General features: G+C 48.4%; 8 protein-coding genes across 10 annotated transcripts; 4 read left to right on the top strand and 4 right to left on the bottom strand.

Moving 5' to 3' along the window:
• Positions 1-860: 860 nt before the first annotated feature.
• On the top strand, positions 861-5,312 carry DFL_002801 (uncharacterized protein; the record flags this gene model as incomplete). Of its 2 annotated transcripts, none has more annotated exons than XM_067631641.1 (6): positions 861-1,985; positions 2,042-2,359; positions 2,418-3,305; positions 3,368-4,540; positions 5,006-5,076; positions 5,189-5,312. In XM_067631641.1, the coding sequence occupies 6 exons, from the start codon at positions 861-863 to the stop codon at positions 5,310-5,312; spliced, it is 3,699 nt and encodes a 1,232-aa protein (XP_067494166.1). The 2 variants fall into 2 exon arrangements, with proteins under 2 accessions (XP_067494166.1, XP_067494167.1); XM_067631642.1 differs by lacking the exons at positions 5,006-5,076; positions 5,189-5,312 and adding exons at positions 4,546-4,605; positions 4,699-4,707 and having other exon boundaries at positions 3,368-4,483.
• A 430-nt stretch (positions 5,313-5,742) lies between these two features.
• DFL_002802 (uncharacterized protein) lies at positions 5,743-7,209 on the bottom strand (the record flags this gene model as incomplete). Its single annotated transcript, XM_067631643.1, has 1 exon — positions 5,743-7,209. The coding sequence occupies one exon, from the start codon at positions 7,207-7,209 to the stop codon at positions 5,743-5,745; it is 1,467 nt and encodes a 488-aa protein (XP_067494168.1).
• Positions 7,210-8,311: 1,102 nt separating this feature from the next.
• DFL_002803 (uncharacterized protein) lies at positions 8,312-8,661 on the top strand (the record flags this gene model as incomplete). Its single annotated transcript, XM_067631644.1, has 3 exons — positions 8,312-8,402; positions 8,485-8,502; positions 8,558-8,661. 3 exons carry the CDS (start codon positions 8,312-8,314, stop codon positions 8,659-8,661), a joined length of 213 nt encoding a protein of 70 aa, XP_067494169.1.
• Positions 8,662-8,829: 168 nt separating this feature from the next.
• DFL_002804 (uncharacterized protein) lies at positions 8,830-10,470 on the bottom strand (the record flags this gene model as incomplete). The annotated part of the gene is made up of 7 exons (XM_067631645.1): positions 8,830-9,031; positions 9,095-9,327; positions 9,409-9,753; positions 9,872-9,943; positions 10,047-10,078; positions 10,213-10,230; positions 10,380-10,470. 7 exons carry the CDS (start codon positions 10,468-10,470, stop codon positions 8,830-8,832), a joined length of 993 nt encoding a protein of 330 aa, XP_067494170.1.
• A 3,066-nt stretch (positions 10,471-13,536) lies between these two features.
• Positions 13,537-14,505, top strand: DFL_002805 (uncharacterized protein; the record flags this gene model as incomplete). Its single annotated transcript, XM_067631646.1, has 3 exons — positions 13,537-13,597; positions 13,670-14,245; positions 14,342-14,505. The coding sequence occupies 3 exons, from the start codon at positions 13,537-13,539 to the stop codon at positions 14,503-14,505; spliced, it is 801 nt and encodes a 266-aa protein (XP_067494171.1).
• A 405-nt stretch (positions 14,506-14,910) lies between these two features.
• Positions 14,911-16,663, bottom strand: DFL_002806 (uncharacterized protein; the record flags this gene model as incomplete). Its single annotated transcript, XM_067631647.1, has 3 exons — positions 14,911-15,624; positions 15,690-16,011; positions 16,068-16,663. The coding sequence occupies 3 exons, from the start codon at positions 16,661-16,663 to the stop codon at positions 14,911-14,913; spliced, it is 1,632 nt and encodes a 543-aa protein (XP_067494172.1).
• Positions 16,664-18,446: 1,783 nt separating this feature from the next.
• On the top strand, positions 18,447-20,337 carry DFL_002807 (uncharacterized protein; the record flags this gene model as incomplete). Its single annotated transcript, XM_067631648.1, has 3 exons — positions 18,447-18,705; positions 18,777-20,129; positions 20,186-20,337. 3 exons carry the CDS (start codon positions 18,447-18,449, stop codon positions 20,335-20,337), a joined length of 1,764 nt encoding a protein of 587 aa, XP_067494173.1.
• Positions 20,338-20,910: 573 nt separating this feature from the next.
• DFL_002808 (uncharacterized protein) lies at positions 20,911-22,370 on the bottom strand (the record flags this gene model as incomplete). 2 transcript variants are annotated; one of them, XM_067631649.1, is made up of 5 exons in its annotated part: positions 20,911-21,135; positions 21,204-21,376; positions 21,463-21,954; positions 22,050-22,257; positions 22,350-22,370. In XM_067631649.1, the coding sequence occupies 5 exons, from the start codon at positions 22,368-22,370 to the stop codon at positions 20,911-20,913; spliced, it is 1,119 nt and encodes a 372-aa protein (XP_067494174.1). The 2 variants fall into 2 exon arrangements, with proteins under 2 accessions (XP_067494174.1, XP_067494175.1); XM_067631650.1 differs by having other exon boundaries at positions 22,050-22,266.
• Between the last annotated feature and the right edge of the window lie 619 nt (positions 22,371-22,989).

Here is a 22,989-nt window from a genome sequence, read left to right on the forward strand (position 1 = left end):
GATCTAGCGGGGTTGTCGTTATATCTTATCCACGAGACGTCTTGTATGTATCTGAATAATAACTCAACTTCGACTTAAACAACAAGTCAGATGTACCGTAGATGTACTCGCATGTATGATGCTGCACGTAGACGTAGGTACGGTCGGCACCTCGCTAGTACCAGTTAGCGAGCTAGCTCGATGTAGCTGCACCTGCACATGATGCAGGCTCGCTCGCTCTTGAGAGCCGTGCTGCAGTGCAGGCCAAGCAATATGGAGAGGAGCCAATTAAAAGGTGCATAGGGGCGGAAATGGTTTGATTAGGGCAATGGTGAAAGACTAGTGAATCCCAAGGACCAGTCGGGCTAAGCCAAGGGACATGTATCACAACTCCACCTCAACACCAAACATCTCGTTTTGGGAAGTCGGGCTCTCTCCTATTCCTCGTTCCTCACGGCCCCCTTCTTACCTTCACTGTATTCCCAGCCTATTGATAAAGTAGTTCCTTCCGACGCGACGGCTGTAACCATTCTAAACATCTGTTTCCCCCTTCCTCTCTCTTATCCTCGACGTTGACGGTTTTTAATTTTTTTCTCTCTCTCATTCTTCTCTCGCTTGGTTCCCGCGTGGTTGATATCATAGAGTAGGTCCGCTGGTTTATCTCTGACAAGCACAAGCTAAATATCTCGGATAGCGTCGATACAGACCTCCTTGCAATTGCGGACCTCCTTTTTGTCTTTGCATGTCTTTGCAGCTCTGCTGTTTGACTCGCCATTGATCTTCAGCTTGGAACAGTTGCAAACCTCCTTGGAGCCGTCCGATTCTCTCATAAAAAACACTCTCCTAAGCTAAGCTCCATAGTACCATCGACAACCACCGCAATGGCAGACACAACTGCAGAGGCACCTCTCAGCTCACCTACCCTGGATCTCGAAGAATCTGCAAATATGACTGATGCGAACCTGTCCGCTACCGAGTCCGGTCGAGAGACGGATACCAGCATCGTATCCGGCTCGTCTGGCAAGACTACCACCAATAAACGGCCCACTAGCGGTGCGCCTAAGCGGCCACCCGCTGGAACGTTGGCAAAGAAGCCTTCTACCATCGGAGCTACCAGTAAAACCACTGGCTCCAGTAGCTTGTCGAAACCTCCGACACGTGCTGGGGCATCTACTAGCAGTGTGAAGAAACCGCTCTCTAGCTCCACTTCAGGGACGACTTTTTCATCGCGAACGAGCACTGCTGCTCCAACGGGTACACCTGCTACTGCGAAACGCCCTATCGGGTCTGCAGCCGGTACGAGCTCAACGCGTACTGGAACTACCACTGGACCATCTTCTACACGCCCGAGTTCATCCCGACCAGGTACCTCGTCTGCCGATACTACCGCTACCGGTCGACGAACATCCTCCGTTAGTGTTACTCCCGCTGCAGGGGGACCATTGGCCAGAAAGTCCTCTATCGCAACGTTGAATTCTAGTCCATCGTCAGCTGCTCCGCGAACAAGGACCAACACCTCGACTAACTCCGCTGCCGCTGCTCCCTCCGTCACGTCAGCTAGTCGTCGAGCCTCCACTGCCATCAATACTCCTACCAAACCTGCTTCGAAATCTCGCTTAGATCCAATCCCGGCTACCCCTGCATCCGGCTCCAGACTCAGTCCAAAACCCGAGGCACCGGCCGCTAACGGTGTTGACTACACAACACTCCTCAAGGAGAAGGACGAGGAAATTGAGAAGCTTCAGACGACCATTTCCGAGTTGGAAACCGAAAAGGAGAAGCTGGCTAGCGAAATTGAGACTGCGGGCAAGCAGAAAGATGAGATCATTGCCAAGATAGAAGAAGAGAAGTCAAAGATCGAGGAGGAAAAGACGAAACTCGAATCCGAGGTTGAGACTGTCAAGCAAGAGAAAGCGGAACTCGAATCCAAAGGCACTAACAATACAGAGGCTATCGACGCCAAGGTCAAGGAGTTAACAGCTCAATTGGAGGAATCTGAGAAAGCCGTAAGACAAATGAAGCTACGGACCCTTTGCAGGATAAAAGACTGACATTATTGTAGAAGGCTGAGCTGCAGAAGGAACAAGATGAAGTCATTGCAAAGCTAGCGACTGCCGAAGCCGAAGCCGCGAAACTAAAAGCCGAGTACGAAGGTAGGATGAGGGATGCTAGTATAGCACACCAGCAAGACCTCAGCAACTCGAAAGCTCGGGAGGATGGTTTCAAGAGTGAGAGAGATGCCTACGCAAAGGAACGAAATGAATTATCCAAGAAACTCAGTGCTGCGATCGAGGAGCTAGAGTCTGCGAAGAGCGAATTAGAAGCTGTGAAGTCGAAGCACGAGGAAGAAAAGGCTCAACTCAACGAGAATCATTCAAAGGTTGGTCGCTGGATACCATATTGAAAGTTGGGAAATCGCTAACGAGTTTATCCTACAGGCGTTGATGGAGCTGGCCGCATCTGAGGGCAGTGGGAAGGAGCAACTGGTCGAGCTCCAGAAGAAGCTTCAGGACACGGAAGCCCAGCACCTTGACGCTCAATCGAAACTCGAGAAAATTGAGGCCGTAGTTGAATCCCTTAAAACCGCGCTCGCAGAAGCGGAAACCAAGCACCAAGAAGCTACTGCCGCTCACGAGAAAGCCTTAGTCGACCTCGAAGCCAAAGAAAAGGCCTTGGCTGATTTTGAAGCCAGGGAAAATCTTTCAGAGAACGAAGTCAAAAAACTCATAGACGAAGTCGAGAAGCTTGACGCTAAGTTAGAGGAGGAGAAGGCCATTTCAAAGGAGAGTCGGGAGGCCGCTGAGAAGCTGAAATCAACCATTGCGGAGCTCGAGAGTAGCGCTTCTCAATCGAAGGGTGAATTGGAGACTCGACAGTCTGAGATTTCTGGCCTCAAGTCGGCTCACGAGGCTGAACTTAGTCAACACCTCGCTGCTCATACCGAAGAGAAGCGCGCTCTCGCCGAGAAGAATGAGGCCCAATTGGAAGAACTAGATGCCCTTCGTGCCCAACTCGAAGATCTTAGAACTTCGCATGCTGGCGAACTTGACGCTGCAAAGAAAAAAATTGGGGATCTGGAGACGGAGCATAGCGCAAAGATCGAATCCCTTGTCGCCGAGCATGATGAAAAGCGGAAGGCCCATGCAGCCGAGCTGAAGTCTCTCCAGGACCAGTCAGAGGCGGCCGCCGGCGACCGCAAGACGTTAGAGGAGCTTGTAAATCAAAATCAGGAGTTACAAACGACCCTCGTGGAGGTTAAACAAAAGGGTGCCGATGAGGTTGAAGCCTTGAAAAAAACCATTGAGGTCTTGAACCAGGGCGAAGCGGTAAGAAATTTCAAAATTTATCCCAGCCCGACTTGTTCTAACGCTCGATTTCTCACAACTAGGATACCGCAAGCAATTACAATCAGGAACGCGAGAAGCTGAAGGCTGAAATCGAGGATGTCCGGGCTGCTCTGGCTGAAAGGATCAAGGAGATCGATGATCTCACCGCTGCTCATGCAAAGTCGCTGGAGGAAGCTCGAGGCGAACATGAGACTAAATCCAACAGATTTAGCCAGGCCCTCGCAGACAAGGAGTCTTTGCTTGCTGACAGAGAGTCGTTGGTTGCTAAATTGGAAAGTAGCAACGATGAGCTTAAAAAGCAACTCGAAGACAGCAAGAAGGCCTTCGCGGACCACTCCGAGGAGACAATTGCGGCACACAGCAAGCACGCCGAAGAAATCGCCAAGTTGACAGCGGAGCATCAGGAAATCCTCTCAGCAAAGGAAGAGGAGCACAGAGCTGCTGTTGAAGGTCTGACCGCGGAGCTCGAGAAGGAGTCGATAGCCCGAGAGGCAGCGGAGAAATCGTTCAGAGATCTCCAAGAGCAGCCAGCTGATACCTCCGAGTTGGACACTTTGACTACCAAGTACAACGCCGAGAAAACCGCATTGACCGCAGAAGTCGAAAAACAGACGAAGGCAGTTGAATCGTTGAATGCACTGGTAGCCGAACTCCAAAAAGCCGTTGAGACCTCGAAAGCTGAACTCGAGGCCGCTAAAAAATCCGAAGCCGAATCCACCGCTAGTCTGGCGGCAACCAAGAAGCAGCTCGACAAGGCCGCGGAAGCAAATGCTTTCGACATGCAGGAGATGTCGAATGTGTACAAAGAACAAGTCCGAGGATTGGTGGATGAATCGGCGGCGTTTGAAACCAGAGCCAAAGAGGCCGAGAAGGCTCTTGCGGCTTCCCGTGCTGCTGTAGAGTCCCACGAGGCTACCATTGCTACCTTGACCCAGAAGCTAGAGTCGGTCGCTACGTCCTCTGTCAACAATACGAAAGACAGGACAGAACTAGGAAATCAAGTCAACAGCCTACACGAGGTGATCAGCAAGCTTGAGATCGAACTCGCAGAATCGAAAGCCGGGCGCAATCGAGCGTTGAGCGATGCGGAGGCGTATAAGGAGCGATGCAACATGATGGAGGAGATACTGCGTCAGAACGAGACAGAGGCCCGAGAGGTGAGCAGAAAGGGTGAAGAGGATGATAGCAAAGAAGATGAGTCATTGACTGGACATGTCAGTACCCCCCGGTCCTAAAACGTCCTAATGGTAATGATGATGATGATAAATCGCATGGTCTTGTAAGTTGTTCCTCCTGAGATTGGAGAGCAGGAGCCCCTGAAGTGGGATACACCGAGTGGAGCGGTTTTGACCAAAATTCTTCCCTTCGGTAGGCTTTTTGAAGGCGAGCATACTTGCATAGGTTCAGTTTTCGACCCTCGTTTTTTACTTTTTACGTTTTCGGTTTTTGTCATGATTGTAGACGGATGGGTTTCTTTTACGTTGCATCCCCCAACTTTATCATCTATCATTGCTGCATTATTGCTTCTGAGTGGTTTTTGTAGATTATCATCATCATCAAAGCCATCGTTCGGACGTCCCCCTTCCTTGTTTCCTTGATGAAATGAACGTTACGAACATGAAGGCTAAATTATTATAATATCTCTTTTAATGAGGATTTTCTTCTTCGAATTTTTGTAGATGTCCGGAATTTTATCCACGTTAAACAATCTGAATATCGCGATCAAGCGGAATGGAACAGAAACCGAAAGGTGCGCCTCGAGATTTTCTGTTGTTTTGCTTTTTTGAGACTATTGGAACGCGATATCATATGATCATGATCATTTTTTGGCTAACTCGATCCGAAATTTTACGTGTGAGTAGGATGGCGAACCATCTCCAGAGCCTCAAGTCGACGTCTGCTTCACCGATAAGACCGGCGTCTAGAGATGAATCGCTACTACGGCTTAGCGATCCGAAGGCACCCTTTCATTCCGACGAAGAATGAGAGCTGGTAGCGAGACAGAACCAGTTTCTCGATTTCTGTTCTCTTTCTGCTTTTGCTTTTTCTTTTTCTTTTTTCTACGCCTTCTTAACCCTCCGCGTTTCTTTCACTTCGTCCTAGCCTCCTTCTCTTCTTCCCTACTTCATTTTTTGGTTATCTTTGGTAATGCAATCGGAGGAAGCGACGAATGCCCGCTAGACGTGCAACAACCCACTTGGATGATATGACTTTTTTTAATTTGCGTTCGAGCGCTGAAGCCTCGAGTACCTGATACTGCGGCTTTTTTCTGGTTATTCATTATGATTTTCTAACCGGCTTGCCTGTACATACTTAGTCTTTCGCTAGCCAGGAGGATAGAAATAAAATTTAAGCTTGGCCAACCGTTACCTCATCCCTGCTAGACTCTTCAATGCCGATATCGTATGTACAATACCTAGTCGAACACAATCTTCTTTCCAGCTCCCTTACCGGCCATCATATCCTTAACAATCCTATCTTTCTCATCCTTCTCTTTCTTCTTGAGTTGCCAACTGGTATGGACGGGCTTCGTCTGTTTCTCCTCCCATGCCTTCTTCCTCTCCTCCTTCGCCTTGGCTTTGGCTTCTTTCTCCTCCTTTGCCTTTTTGACATGATTTGCTCCCGTTCCGTACATTTTCTCCGCAAGGGCGCGACGGGCTTGCTGACCCATCCTGTTCTTGCGGATCTTCTTTTCCGGGGGTCCCTTTTTCTTTGATTTCTTTGATTTGTTTTGGGCGGATGCGTCCGAAGCTGCGTCGGAGTCCGAGCCGGATATGTAGCTCGTCATGAGAGTTGGGAGGAACGATGAGGATTTGATGGGTTCCGTTGGGGGTGGAGCTAGTGCTGGCGCGGCTTGTTTCTTGGATTTCGATTTTTCGGATTTCTTTGGTGGCGGTGCTTCTTCTTCGTCGGATAGGTCTACATCCAGAGCTTCGTTTTCGAATTCCTCTATTTTTCGAAGTTGGTCTTCGGGGATCGGTGTGATTGACATTGAACGCCCGCGAGGTCTGTCGTCTTCCGAGTCTGAGATGTCTTCCTCGCTGTCGTCTTCACCCTCATCTTCAGAAGACCATGCTATCCTGCCGTCATCTTCGTCTTCCGATTCATCGCCAGAGACTGTGCCACCGTCGCGAAGGTACTTTGCAGCTAGGTTTTTGAGCATAGAAGGATGCATTACCGCGTCCTCCGAGTCGTCTTTCGAACTTGCTTCGGAATCCCCTTCCCCCGAATCATCTTCATCGTTTTCGGCCCCGTGCGTCACCGCCTTCGATTCCTTGGCCTTCTTCCCCGATTTCTCCGTCTCCTTGGCTGCTTTACCACCACCCTCAACAGTCCCTTCTTCGACGCCCAATAACCTTCCTAAATTCGCAATAATCTCCTTCACACACTCCTTCACCGGATTCGCATTTAACATCCTGGCACATACATTCGCCACCGGTCCGGTCGGTACAGGCACTTTGGCCTGTTCCTCCACCTCCTTTACGACCTCCGGTGGGAAATACTTCGAAGTAGATAAACTTTTATTCTTTAATAAAAGTTTATTCGAGTGCCTTGTTGCCAATTCCGCTAGATCGATGTGTTTCAACGCTTCAATCTCCTTTTCCAGCCTTTCTACTTCATCTTCTTTTTGTTCCTTTCCGTCTTTCTTGTTGGAAGTTTTGCCTTTCCGAGCGGCTTTTATGCGTTTACCTAGCCTTTGCTGTTCGAATCCCTTTGCGGTTTTCAGGGCGCGTTTGAGGAGGATGCGGGAGTGGTGGATTTTTTGGGAGACGGTGGATTGGTGGATTGCTATCGAGCGGGTCGATTCTTCCGTGTCTTCCGGTTCCAGAGGTGGGTCGGCGGGAGGGTGACGTTCGTAGTCCGAGCGCTTTCGTTTTGGCATTCTTTTTATCTATGGATCGGATTGGAGGTGGTGGTTGTGAGGGTTTTGTGGAGGATGAAGGTTGTGCGACAGAGGTTGAAAAAAATTAGCGACATGCGACGAGCGGGCAGGGGCGTGGCCTTGGCATGATCTCCATCTTCACTTTTTCAATACGTGCACGGTAATTTTATTTTAGAATAGTAGAACTCGGTCCGAAAAAATCATTTAAAAAAAAAAGGGGGGGGGTGGCCTATTGGATAGCTAGTTGGTTATGTATTGATCTTTTGGTGAAGACAAAGGCTTCATGGAATTCGTTTATGTAACAAACAGGGTGTGTCGGATTGAAGCCGTCCATGCATATTCTATGCAATAACCCTCCTCCCGAGTCTCCTCCAAGTCCCAATACCGTCTTCGAGTAGCTTGCTCGGCTGCACAATCCCTCAAACCACCCCCGTGAAATCGGCCATCGAGTCGAAAGGTTTACTGAATAGTACAAGGAATACAGCTACCGGGCGCAAACGAGTCAGTCAGCTCATCGGACCCCAAAGAATGACGTCAAACAAAAAATCCGGGGTAAAACCCAAGAAAGAACAAAAGAGCGTACCAAAACTCGCAATCACCGCAATCAATGCAGCGATTGCACTGCGGACAAAACTTCTTGATCGGGTGGCCGATCGGTTTGATCGTGCTACCGGTGGTCGATTCCGGCTTGTTGTTGCCGGCGGTGAGGGGTGTGATTTCCGAGGCGGTCATCTTTTTACTATCTCGAAGGTACCGGTGAGGGTGGTTGCTGATCGGAGGGTTTTAATATTTGGTACTGCGAGGAGGAGGAGATGTCGAAGTTCGTATGCGTATAATTTATATTAGGAGGATGGGAAGGAGATGGAGTTTAACTATCGAAGCCTGCGAATCCAGCCTTGGCAATAAAGATACAAGCTCGAGGGAGGTCTCAAAGGAGGACTTGCAGTTGAAGAACTAACAAACCCTCTGGCTTACGTACGTGTCCTTGACCCATGTATTTATACTAACCCGCCCCCTAGCCGCTGCAGCCTTGTGGCGAGTAGAAAGCCGCTCTGTCCTGGAGAATTGCATTGAATCCAGCTGGCAGGGTTTGGGGAAAACGATGACGACAACACGCATGATGGTTTCAGGCGAGCTAGCTTGTGGTCGATATTCCCCTGTAAATTGTGATTTGAACTTCAAGGAGGTTCGGGGTTAGGATTTCGACGGGGGCGGTATTCTACGGCTGTAACGTTTGGTAATTCATATTGCTATATTGTATTTATTCCGATGCAGTAAGCCAGTTGATAGGAGGTATGCGCTTGCGATACAAAGGAACCGAGCAGCTAAGTTTAACAGCTACTCCAAGGTATCCGACCAGCCGTTGAATGGCCAAAATACTTCAGCTACCTCGTCAATGGTAACGAAAGAGCAAAGGAAAAACCGCATGATGGTGATTCCAGGAACTGCTAGAAAAAGAAAGTGCTCCATATATTCCAACGCCTTCTTGTTTTTCTTTTCTTTTCTTTCTTTTCATAATATCGCCCCCCGCCCAAAAAAGCCCAAAAATTCTCTAGAAAACCAATCCTTTGGACATGAAATCTCAATTTTAACTTGAAGCAAAGAGGGTATTTGCAAAGGTTAGTAGTACCCGGTGCCTTCACCGGTCCCACTTGTTGTATCATTATTGTTAGAAGTATCGGTAACCGGTCCCCCAGACGATGTCGTAGCGGGGAACTTGTCCGTATCACCGAGTAGTTCCCTAACTTCGTCCATGGATCCGATGATGGGCTCGAGGATATCGGGAAGTATTTGGGCACAGTCGCCCTTAAATAACCAATCGCTTTATTTACCAATGTCATTAGCACCTAGCTCGCTATAAAGTAGGCAATGTATAAAGACGTACGCGGTATTGACACCACCCAGATGAGGATCGTCATCTATTTCCATATTGATAACTGCAACTTTAGCTCCCTTCCCTTTACAGATTCCAATGTAACCCGCAGCCGGCCAGACCTGACCGGTAGTGCCGATGACAAGACAAAGATCGATCGGTCCTTGGTCTATCCAATCGTCGATGCTTTCGAGGAGGTCATTCGGAAGAGTCTCATTGAACCAGACGACACCGGGTCGCATCATCTATATCACACGGTCATAGGATTTCATCAATATCGTCTCCGAAAGGCACGAGCAGTAGTATTCGACGGAATGTATACCCACCCCGATACCACATTTTGGACAGTGCGGAAGGTCAAGGACAGGAATAGTCGGCGGCTGAGCATCGACATCCGCAGGTGTCCTCGAAGGAGCCAAGGCGGGCGTAAGCGCCATATCGAAGTTATTATGCTCCGTGTAACTGCAGAAGATGCTCGTGCACTTGATGGTTGATAACGAGCCATGGACGGGGTAGAGTTGCTCCGGCGGGTGTCCGGCGCGAGGGGAAAGACCATCGACATTCTGGGTGACTGTGATGAAATCTTTATTCTTGACGGAGAGGGCGGCGAGGGCTAGGTGGGCGGCGTTAGGTTTCGCCGAGAAAGCTGCTTGTCTTCGAGCCGAGTAGAACTAGTATGAATGAAGATGAGCGACGAGGTGATACGAAAGGATGGGTGTACGAAAGGAGTGTTGACAATGTTGGATTGGGGTCAATCTTATGTAATTGGAACACCCCGGGAGGACTAACCTGCCAAACCAAGCTAGGATCCTTAACGAAAGCCTGGGGAGTCGCTAAAGACATAGCATCGTGAGTTCTCCACTGGAATAGCGAAGGGGGTATAAGAAGCGTCAGTTATACTATTACTAATTCAGAAACAAGGAGACCGTTGGAGAGGGACGTTCGGGAGCTGACGGCCACTCACCAGACCTCCAGCACCTCGAAAGGTTGCCAACCCTGGAAAAACGCTATAGTCAAATCGGAGGCTTGACGAGCACAGCTGAAGACGCTAGGACGTGTATGACTTCCATATGTCCGACGGGATCCAAACCACATGGAAACATTCGAAACGCGTACGTATGATCACTTACCTGAAGAAGCAGATAGACCTGGAAGAGCGAATGACGGCAGGGACGGTTAGATAAGGGATTTTACAAAAGAAACCGAACCGGACCAGGTGGTTTTCGATTTCGGGATCGAACGAACCCTGGAAACGCTCTGGTCGAAAAAGAAATCTTGGGACGGAGCGGGAACGTACCTGCACCGCATAACGCTAGTATCCGTTTCGACTTGACCAAGTGGGTTTTGAAGGTATGAGGATCGGTAGGGCCGTGTTCGATATAGGGCATGTTGGATAGTTGACGTCTGTGTACCGGCGTCGTTGATGGAGAGCTCCAACGGAAGGTCCCGGTTGCGATTACAATTGAAGTTCGGATACGGATGGTTCTTATTCGTCGGATCGACAGCTCGTACTCAACGTTATCGACAGGGAAACGATGGTGGTGACGATGGTGTTTAGGTCCAAGCTTTCCGAACTGCAGTGGGTTCGGCTTCGATCTGGATTTTGTGCGGCAGGCGAGTCGAATCAATCAAATCACAGAGTATGTATCGAACGTTTCCAAGTGCGGAGAAAAGAAATACAACTACTTACTACGTACGACGTACGCTTGTACTTGGGGAGAGTACTAGAGTGCTTGTGCTTACCTTAATCTTATCAACTGCATCTTACACGTTAATTTTTGGGGGGGAATCGAGTCATCGAATAGCCTCAATTGGAGGATCCGGACTCCAAGCTGGCTCCAAACTAAGACTGTGCATCTGCACCGTCCATTCCCCACGTTCAGCCTGCGAAGCTCCTGTTTGGATGCTAATCAACTGCCTAAATTCATGAAAAAAGATACATTTAATCCACCAGTCCGGTGCGGTATAGAAGTGTACATGTACAACATGGACCCCGGCCAATGCGGGAAAACTCGAATCGAAGCTGCAAGCTCAAGCTCCCCCGGTCAGCCAACCTAGCTGACCCACTGTAAAAACTCGATTTCGGATGCCGATTCAGATTGATTGCATTGTCTGTTCTTAAGTTTATGGAGGTTTTCTTTTCTTTTCTCCTCTTTTTTCGAACCGGCCAATCATCGGGGATTCGATTACAATCGTCCACACACCCCGGTTTATTGTGTATGAGGACAGGTCTATCGTCAGTAGCAATCGAATTCGATAGAACACCTTGGAGCTTACCTTTAAGGCTGTCCGTCACGACAGCAAATTTCGTGGGGATGCGCATCAATTAATATTCGAACTGGATTTTCAATATCTGTGGCTGATGACGGCGTGGCTGAACATCCAACACCAACACACGATTGTGAGGTTATTCATTTGAAAATGGAAGTTTCGAATTTTAGATAAATGCGGTAACTCGTACAGTGTACTCCTTTCGTTAGCCATTTATGCGTATTAGCGAATATCAAGTCAATCTTAGTTTAATTACGTTCTTCTTCCTCATCATCGGATACAACGGCATGCTCGTATTCCCGCTTCGACCCGCCGTCCTCACAATCCGGCCGGTATTCGCATGAAGCCAAGGAAGGTGATGATGAGGAAGCGGATGTGTATCTGGATTCTCCGTCTGAACCTGCCATCGTTCCAAAGAGCGTGGAGATCTGATGATAAACAAATGCGGTCCTCGAGTCGGTTTGATAAGAAACCCGCTGTCAGGGTAGCCAATTACGCTCGTATTTTTGACATGCATTCTTCGCCCACAAACATTGCGAGGAATCTCCAGAATTCGGACCAACACCAAACATCAACTTCAGCTATTTATACGGGAATATGTCTGGAATATTAGAGCGAAGTCTTACTTTGTAGGTGTCGGTCACTTTCTTGCCAATCGAATACGCAATTACGTGACATGCTTGAAGGTTGTGTGTTCTCTTCGAGAGCACACATCACGAAACCTTGCCTATTATTTGCAAAAGTCTTAGAAAAGAGACGGCTTATGGATTAAACTTCGTCATACCTCTTCCGACAAACGAGCACTCCGTGGTGTCGCGACGGAGACGCTAGCATATTCCGGAATTATTCGAGCGATAAGGCTCTCGTTAGGATTAGCAATCGAGACACATTCCCTTTGAAGTCCTAAAGCATTGCACGCTCAAATATCAGCAGCCATCTTCAATCTTGTGTCAACAAAACCCAAGGCGGTCACCTACAATATGAAATCGCACGATCAACGATCGTTCCAAATTTATTAGGAGTAACCCATCACTCGCTCCCTTGTAGGAACGAATTCTCCCGCCTGTGTTTATATAAAAATCGTACATTTATTTCTAGGCAGTGTCCGAGACCGTAGACCCCGATATCAACTATATTCACATCTGCGTTGCATATGTTGTGGCTTGTGAGTCGGCCCCGTACTCTAGATCTTCTGCAGCTATTTTACTCCGCAGCCCATCTTCGGTCGAACAACTCCTGCCGTTGACTTGAGTATCTCTATCAAATCCATGTTGATCATGTGAAGCCAATTGACGCCACGATATCGACTGTTGCATACAAACATACAGAGCAGAACGATATGAGACCTCGCAGTTCTGAGAGGCCGGCAAGATGGGTGAACTTCCAAAGCTAACCAAGCTAGGCTTTCCCCGGACTCTGATCCTAGGGTATCGGATCCTATCGTTCGATATGCATATGTAATACCCGTGTCCGTACGGTTTGTTGAGCTCCAGTTCGGACGGCGTCTTTCTATCTGCCTAACTCGATACGGCAGGTCCAGCCGGGACGCACGAGATCCGACCGGGGTGATTTCCATGATGCAACAACCGTTAACCACAACCACCAGATATCTGGAACTTCCGTGCGCCGTGACGGCAGTGACATGTAGCAATGCTATCCAATGCGCTCCCAACCAATATCATATGTGCGCATAGACGTCGTGCTACGGTATGTATGCGTATGTACACGGCACTGCCGAACGTTGCACTCCCGAGCTCGTGCCCTTTTTTCCTACTGTGAATTGAACGTAGACGGGATTTTGTGTCATCATGTGCACGTCCGGCCAGCGAACACTGCTTTTCCTCTTTCTTAATTCTTTCTCGTTTTTGAATCCCCAATTACGAAACATCTACTACATTACCTACTACCGACTTGAAATTTCAGGGGGTACGAGAAGAGTATCATGGGTATTGTACGCCGACGACCGGAAGCATTTTGACTCATTGTTAGATTTCTTCGCGAGAAGGTTGTCTATTTAAACGGCGAAAGAGCCGTGCGGGTGGTTACTCTTGAAGTATCATTCCGGTTCACGGGTATCCTCGCTTTTACGTCGTTTGGTGAGATTTGGATATAAAGTTATATCTTGTCCTCATACGATTGCATTGCAAACGCTGCAGTTCTATCAATCCTTTTTATATCAAAAAATGTCGGATCTATCATACCCCAAGTCCAAGACGAACAAAGTCAACCGCCTGGGCGAGCGAGGTATGCGTCTTTCGCAATCAATTGTATAGAAATCTACCGTATATATTGATATCTTTGACGGGAGGGAAACAGGGAAATACGACTGCAAAACCGTCCACGAAATCATCGCCTCCTCTCCGGTCCTCCATGTCTCCTTCAGTCCCTCCCCGGAAGACTACCCCGTAATCCTCCCCATGATCGGAAAACTCGGTTCCTTCGAAAACCCATCCGCCGACCTTTCCGAACCCCTGGACCTCTATCTCCACGGTTACGTCTCCTCTCGAATCATGAACCTCGCCCGTTCCTCCTCCAAAGATCCGAATGACGGCAACCTAAAGGTCTGCGTCTGCGCCACAAAGGTCGATGGATTGGTCCTATCCCTTACGCCCAACAGTCACAGCATGAACTACCGTTCCTCCGTGATATTCGGGACGGCTAGTTTGGTCACCGACCTCGATGAGAAGCTTTACGCTATGAAGTTGATTACGGACGGGGTTTTGAAGGGGAGGTATGAGAAGACCAGGGTTCCGCCTGATGGGGCCGAGATGTCCAGCACCCAGATTTTGAGGGTTAGTGTCGAGAGTGCCAGTGCGAAGGTTAGAGCTGGGGAACCGGGGGATTATGAGAAGGATTTGAAGCAGGAGAAGCTTTTGGATAGGGTTTGGACCGGTTAGTATTTTATATCCCTCCCTCTTATGAGTTTTTTTTTTTTTTTTTTTGAAAAGTGGGATTGGAGGAGTTATTGACGGTGTCATGTTGTTTTAGGCGTCATCCCGATGTATACCGCTTACGGTGAACCTCAGCCTTCAAAGTACAACAGGGTCAAGGAGGTTCCGGAGTACATTGCAAACTACGTCAAAGACACCGGGGACGCTGAAAGAGGGTATGCGTTGGCTGCAATTACGATGGATGAAGCCGGGACTGCATAAAAAAACAAGAACAGCAGAACTGAACTCAACAGGCATGGTGCAAGTCGATGTTTGTAGTTCTACAACATGGGAGGCTTGTACTATCAGACATTGTTTCTGAAGGGTTTTTGTTTCTTTGATTGCTCTCTAGTTTGGTGGTCGATGTGATACGTCTGAAAGAATTGTGTGCATCGAAAACGGTGTTTGCATGCACGCGGAGGAGGAGGGTATAGTGGAGTGTTTCTTTATAAAGATCGTTACAATACACCAATCCTCAACTGATCATATTACAATTGCAACTCAGAGACGTGATATTAAAATTTTGAACCCAATAATTAAAAAAAGTATCTATCTCCAAAAACGCTTCAATAGAAAGCAAAACAAGAACGCCCTGTACGACCACCTGGAGAACTCCTACTTGTCTTCCTATTTATTTTGATCATGACCGTTCGTATACTCGACCACCTTCCCGCCAGCCAAGCTCCCCGTCTCCCCAACGGTCACACTGCCACTCCTAACCCTCCGTACCGGCGAATCAACCCCCGTCACCGACTCCGGAGAAGCAGGATCCATACCAACCGCTTCATCGCCTCCATTTCCCTTCCCGAATCCCGAGGGTCCGGTGGGCGGCTTAGCCCACGGAGCTGTAGTCACAGCTACCCCGCCGATTGCGGGTGCGAATCCACCCGGTACGGGAACAGTCGTTGTAGTTTCTGGGTTTAACGTAATATTCTGTGGTGGCGCGATAATATTTGGGCGAGAAGGAGGAGGGGGCATTCCCGTCGGCGGACCGCGGAGGGCGGAGACCGGTGGAACTCTATTTGCGAGATTCGACTGGGAGGTTGGAGTTGCAATTCGCATTCTTGCGGTTGGGGGGATTGCTGATAGGGTTTTGGAAGGGTCGGATGGGAGGGTTGACCATGGGGCTTTTGTGCCGCCTTCTTCGCTACCGCCTGGAAGGATAGTCGGTGGAGGCATTGTCGAAGATGAGGTTGCTGTTGGTGTGGCACCCGTTGAAGGAAACCCGGGTGGTAGTTTTGCACCTTCGACTAGATCCCATGAGAAGATCGAACCGAAGGGGAAGTGCTGGACTACAGGGAACTTTCCGAGTACTTCTGCAGCATACATCTTCATCATCCCCTGAGTTGATAATAATATCAGTATGAGTTCCTGTCGGAAGTTTCATCAAGATAGCAGGTACTCACAAGATTGATCTTCTTCCAGCCACCAACCGCCCCGCTGATGTCATACAAGTACGGGCTGTGTTCCCAGAATGGACCCTTCTTGACATCTCTGATGAACCCGATGGCACCGAAGTACATATTTCGATTCCTCTCCCGCTCTACCGTATTCGCTTCGACGATGGAGCCAGGGGCCGGAGGCCCCATTCCTTCAGGCGTAGCAGCAAGCTGTGCTGAACCAAAGATGTATGGTAGGAAGGAATGGTCGTCCAGCCCCCACACTCCATGGGAGCCTGCGGGTTCAAGATTGTAGGTTAAGACTAGCTTTCTTACGATTGCTAGGTACCTAACACATGCCTTTACATCAGTACAGGCTCCCAAAGTATCATGAGACGTACTCACGAATCGAAAGCCTTAAACACCAGAGCTAACTCATCCCTCCCGGCCTCGAACCCACCGAGCACCCATATCCCACACAAAAAGGCAAAGAACGAAAGTTCATGCCCGGTTCCGTAATCCAATCTCTGCGCACTTCCAAATCCCCCAAGAAGATACACCTTGAGTTCCTCAAGAGCGGAAATACCATCATCCTTCGCCGGCGTGTTTACAATACTCTCCGGTAAATACTTTCGCAATAACTCAGACGACCTTTTTTCCACCGTCGAAGACCACGTTCTAAACGCCACATTCCCGAATCTTCTGGGCCCTTCGACCGGTGGGACTTCGTCTATTATAGCTTCGATGGTAGCTAGTAGTTCGACAATCTGGCTGACGGGTTGGGAGACGACTATGGCTGGAGAATCTGCGTATCGAGATTCCGTGGACTTGGTGTCCGACCCCGTTGGTGTTAACGCATCTGAGAAGTACTGGATGAAGGAGACGATGAGGTGGTGGGCTTTGGATTTGAGGAAATGGGGGAGGTCTTCGTTGTTGTTTATGAGTTTTTGGGGTTGGAGGAAGGTATGCGTGGGAAGTGGAATGGCGAGAGGGGCCGCCATATTTTTTCCTTCTCTCTCGTTAAATTTAAACTGTATTGGTTTTGTTGAAATCTTGAAGTCTGGAGTTTGATAGTGAGCGATAGGTGTTTTGAGGAAGTTGGGATGTCTTTGGGTAGGAGGTATGACGGAGGACGAGAGCTCGTGCGTGCGGTTGATTCCCCGCACCCCGAGCCCGGGATTGGATACCGGGCTCAGTCCATCGTTCCGGGGTTGCTACGCCATCATTACAGCGGGCCGCACACACGCGAGCATGTCTGTACGGCAGTTGATCCCAACCACTGACCGGGCCACGATATTATACTCTGGAAATGCAAAGCTGAAGTAAATCCTAGAATAACTTCCTTTTTCTTTTTCAATATATCTTCGAGAACTCGGAAGATGATAGGTATAGACGTTACTGCAATACAGAGGCTTGTAAAGTAAATGGCCTTCCGGGGGATTCCAGCCGCACGGACAGGCTTCCGGCCACCAGCCCGGGCGAATTGCCTAACAGTAGGCTTCAAAACTGGAGATAGGCAAGATTACTATCGATATTTACAGCTTCAGAAACATAGATTTCGAAGGTTTGGCCTTTTTCATTTCCGCACGCGCAGCCTTTATAGCCTTCACTTCTTGTCAGGAGACGCTCTCCTAGACGTCCGTTCCAGACCTCCGGAGTGCGGTATCCGAAATACCACACGACAACACATAACATTTCCTAGACGGCTGCCTTCGGCAGGCCTCGAACCGAGTTGCAAAGACAACTGCAGAGTTTTCACGAACTGCAGAGTTTTCACGGAAGGACGCCCTCCAGCCTCGTGTATATAGGACGTGTATATATAGCTACCCTCCAGTGACGACTCGAATCGGCACTGGATAATTCTACCACTTAAGATACACCGCATCACGCTTCGAGCACCCCCGACAAGCTTAGATACACATCGTAGCCTTACACTTCTGCAGCCTGGGAAGCCTTCGCAGCCTTTTCTTCTGCAGCCGGAACCATTTATTGAGCTTTACACTCTGCAGCTTCCATTTCACTTCTTCCTGAGGAAAAATTAAAGCTATGGTATTTACAAATTGCAACTAGTTATTGAAATATTAAAAATTTTTTGTAACGTCAATCTGCTTCATGGATCTAATAACAAGTAATATTGATATTTAAACTTTATACTGGCGGTCTGTAGTAGTAGTACGAAGCTTCGTAATATTTTGATACTATTGATAGATATCAAAAGCCCTAATCTAACAAAATTTACTGCCCTATACCACGGTCTGCCTACTGACTCACCTGGTGAAAAATAAATCAATGCCAAGGAAAATAAACTGTTTACTTTCCGAGCCTCTGTATACATCCAACATAATCTGGTAAAATCTTTTATCAACAACCACAAACCACAACATCCCTCTCCCAAACATCAACCCCTCCATCCCCTCATCACCAACATTCCCACCCCAAGAACCATCTATAAAACTTATTGCCCTGATAATTAATTCTCTATTATTGTCACTGCTCTATTATTATTCTATCAAGCCCTCTATCCCCTTATCACCAACATTTCCACTTTAAAAATTATCCGCAAAACTTATTACACTGATAATTCTCTATCATTATTACTATTTTATTACTATTCTATTAACTCCTCCATCCCCTCATTATTAAAATTCCCACCCCAAGAACCATCCGCAAAACTCATTGCACCAACAATTCTTTATCACCATCACCATTCTATCACCATTCTATCACTCTTCTCATTATCGCTTCTCGAGAACAATCGGTTCGTCCTAAAAGCCCTCTTTCACAATGGTGTCCACCCGAACAAAGGGCAGTCCGGTTGTGATGCTTGACGACCACGACAAACCCATCCAGCAACCAGCAGCAAAACCTGGCGACAAACCATCCAGAAAACGATCCCGGAAAGCCACCGCCGAGGTCTCTGCTAATTCGAAATCTAAAACACAGAGCAAGAAATCCGTGCAAGGGCCTTCGAATGATCAACCCGAGAACAAAGCTACTACAACCAAAAGCACGCGAAGCACACGGAGCAATCCAAATCCAAGTGGTAAGTGACTTATCGCAACAAACAAAAAGCCCGTAACTTGGCCCTACCGTTCTAACATCGACCTCTTTTAGAACTAGCATTCCCAGAGCCGGAACAGATCCTCCAAAAGCGAAATTCACGCAAAACCAGAAAGGCTTCTCAGCCGCCGAAAACAACCGCTTCCGTGAAATATAAAGGGAAGAAGGAGCTAGAAGCTACGGTCGAGGGAGATGATAAGCGAGACGAAGGGGATTTATTAGGCGGCGGCGAAGTTCGGGTTGATATCCAAATGGAAGATGCAGACTACGACCCAGAAGAAGAAGAAGAAGAAGAAGTACAGGCAGAAGCAGAAGAGATATCTGGAGAACGTTTTAAGAAATCGGGAAAACCCTTCAAAGGACAACGTGAACGTCCTGGACTCGGAACCAAACAGAATGGCGTGAAGAAACAGCAGCAGAAGAAAAAGCAAAGACAGGTTATTGGGAAATACCACGATCATTACGACGACGATTCAGAGAAAGATGAAAAAGTTCTTCGAGAGATGAGTCTGGATGAATACTTACAGAAACTCCAAACCAGAATGAGTACCATGGAACAAGAACTCACCATCATCTATTACAACACCGAAAAGGACCGCAGATCGATTGAAAGGCGAATTATGGCGGCTGACTATATCATGATGGACACCGTCAAGGGCTTTAACGATATCGGCATCTATAATGGGGTCTCAATGGGAAGCGATGACCCCAATGGCCAAACTATCGTCCCAAAAATTCTCCGTGGCGACCCATTTCCTGAGGACGCAACCAACTTTGACGAGAACCACCCGGCCATCCAAGCCTTGTTCCCGGATGAACAAATGGCCTACGAAGCTGATATATTTGAAAGCCAGCTCAATAATGTTGACGGAGCGATTGAGGCAGCTAACGAACTCCACCGTATCTCCGAAATGATATGGTTTCAGAGTGTGAGGTACAGATCGCTTTTGCAGAGGCAAAAGCACTTTTTAGAAACCTGCAAGGGCCACGCGAACGATATTAAAAACAAGTATATCGTGAGGAGGCGGGGGGAAAGCGATAGGCAGGCTAGGGCCGCCGAGGCTAGGGCCCGGCCCAAGGAGCTGGTTTTCGCTCTACCAGAACGCCCAAGTCGAAAGCGGAGGCTGGACCCCCCCGCTATTATCGTTTCGAAGCGCCAAAGGTCGACCCTTGAGCAAGGTCGACGATACCAATCATCGGCATCGGAGTCTGCTAGTGTCGGGGGGCCTAGCACTCCACCGCCCGCGGATCGGGTCGTCGTGGATCACACCCCGGGTAGGACCCGACGCATCCACCAACCCCAAGGGGCCGCGAGTGACCGAACCTCGGGCCGCTCCTCCGGCATCCACGACGATAACGCGCCATGGACGTCGGAGGAGAACAAAGCTCTTGACGCCACCCCCACGGGTAAATATTCACACTGACTACCCATGATAGATCTAATCGCTAACATATGCCTATAGAGAAGAAGGGGTGGCGCTTGATAAAACCATCTTTCGGGATGTTCCACATCCCTCCAGTAATCCGGAAGGTCCTGCCCACACTCCCACGCCTTCTCCCGGGTTTCATGGCCGCTCCTCCCGGGGCCCCCTCCAGTGACGGGGAAAAAGATTAGGGGGGGGAACTAGTGTGGTGGATATAGATGGTTCAGCGAGTGGGAGGTGGAAGCACAGGTTAGAGTATGGTTACACGTGATCTGTTGCATTTTTGATCTCAACACTTCTTGGCGTTCTGGTTTCTATAAATCCTTTTAGAGGTCTCTTTTGTCAACAAGTAAGGAGTCTGGCAATTAGGCATTCAGTTCTTTTTATCTTATTTATATATGTTACCCTGTCGTTTATATTATGTACAATACAACCAGTTTCTACCGTCCAATTCATACTATTCTCTGCATACTTCCTGCGTAGAGCTAGGCTGCCGCTTGGCTCCCAGAGCCCATACCACAACCTCACACTAGTTTACGTATAGCATAGTGGGCCCGATCAAGTGCTAAGAGGGCCCGGGTCGAATGAAGAACTGGCGTTTTTTTTAAACATCCAAGTAACCGTTTTATCCGTGATCCCAGGAGTCTATCCCACACTGTGCTTGTGCCTCTAGCTCTTGCCCTATCTTTCTAACTCTAGCTCTAACCAAAAATCCGCCTAAAATATTACAGTTGTACATTACCACTTCAACCCAGCCTTTTCATTCAAAGATCCCACTCCGGGAACAAGAACCCCAACCTTTCCTTTGCCTCCTTGCTGATCCCCTCCGGCTTGGTGCAAATAGCCCATTTCGAAGACTCCTTGAGTCCTTGGCCCGACAATAGATCCTCATGTTCCTCCTTGACCAATTCTATCAGCAAGGCAGCGATCAAATGCTGAGCGTTGACAGCATTGGCTGCCATGTGGGCCAAGACTTCCGGAACATTGACCTGAATAAAAATTACCCCATTAGCTTCTTACCTCAACTGCTTCTCCGGATGGGGGGATGGGGACTTACGGGTGGAGCGTCGTCTCTAAAGCAATCGTAATCCGTAGCCATGCAGATCATCGCATAGTGGATTTCAGCTTCCCTGGCAAGTTTTGATTCCGGTAGAACGGACATGTTGATGATGTCGCCTCCCCACGAGCGATACAACTTCGATTCAGCTCTTGTCGAGAACTGTGGTCCCTCTATTACCCCATCACGTTAGCCCCCCCGACCCCCCAATTATAATTTAAAAAAATTATAAAAAAAGAGTAAATTTCCAAAAACATACCCATGCAAACCAACGTCTTCCCCTCGTGAATCTTCGCCCCACCTTCCAACGCCCCCTCCGAAGCCTTAATGATCCTTCCAACCCGCTCATCAAACGGATCCGAAAATCCCACATGCGCCACAACCCCACCATCAAAGAAAGTAGCGGGCCTGATCCCTTTCGTACGATCGATAATCTGCGTGGGGATGACGAAATCCCTCGGAAGGATTTCTTCTCTCAAACTACCTACTGCCGAAAAAGCAATAATAGTACGGACTCCGATACTTCTTAGCGCAGCTATGTTTGCGCGGGAGGGCACTTCGGAAGGGGTATATTCGTGGTGGAGACCGTGGCGGGAGATGAAGGCTACGGGTGCGCCGGACGGGGTTTCGAGGATTATTACCGGGGAGGACGGAGAGCCCCAGGGGGTTGTGATTTTTAAAGAGGCGACGGATTTGAAGCCGTCGAGGCGGGAGATGCCGGTTCCGCCGATGATGGCGAGGGAAACGGGAGCTAGTGGGTTATATGGGTTAGTATAATGTACCTACGGAGGGGTTATGGTGGGGGCGGGGGTAAGATATGATTGGATTATATGTGGGAAAACTAACAGTCGTAAGTTTCCGGAAGCGACATTTTGAAGGCTGATTGAACTTTTCTTAGACGGACGCCGTTGGGGAAGCGAGAGTATTGAAGGGAGTGGTAAGATCCTTTGAAGGTTTCGGATGTCGATATTGGTATTCGAGAAAATCGAGATGAGAGAATTTGCGTTGATGTAACAAAACACCACCACACGCTGGATCTTCGACAAGTATTCTTCTGGGAAAGCTAAAGTCGTTAGAATTAATTAAGAAACTAGAAGAAACAGATAAGCATTGGCAGGAAGGCCGGTTGCTTATATAACTACATACCTTAACTCCAAAGTACCTCATAGATCGACAAATCGGACAAGTAACGGAACCGCAAAAAAAAAAAAAACCATTATCAACGCCAATATAAAAATCACGCAATGTGGTAAGCACGGAACCTCGGGGTTCGACGCGGAGTTACACACGAGCTATGCTTCCGCTCCGTCATTGGCAAATTACAGTTTTCTCATGGGTTAGTAAAACTGGGTAGTTAGCTTAGTTTCTCGCTAGTCGGGTGGGTAATGCAGGGACCCTGGGATGGCGCCTTATCAAAATCGCGATATCGGTCATGACATGTCTTGTCGGGTTTTCCAGGCCCAGGCGGCAGGCTGCATTGGGCATTACGTACCTATAGCAGAGATGTAATGTACATGTATCATGTATCATGTACGAACCCATGGGATTCTGCATGCAGCGGTGACGTATATAAATGCTCGCAATTGTTAAATGCGATGGTGAATTATAAGATAAAACTAGAGGGGATTCCCACAATATAGTACATGTTATAGATGAGATGGATTGGAGATATATCTACTGGCGTTTCTTAAACTTTCTTACACTTAGGTTTTTTTCCCTCGAGGGCTTCTAGAGTTCTCCCATAGCTAACCGATCCCTAGTATGCTCTGCTAGTATCGATCAGAAT

This window comes from Arthrobotrys flagrans, assembly GCF_004000055.1.
Source record: "Arthrobotrys flagrans strain CBS H-5679 chromosome Unknown unitig_3, whole genome shotgun sequence".
NCBI classification, from domain to species: Eukaryota; Fungi; Ascomycota; class Orbiliomycetes; order Orbiliales; family Orbiliaceae; genus Arthrobotrys; species Arthrobotrys flagrans.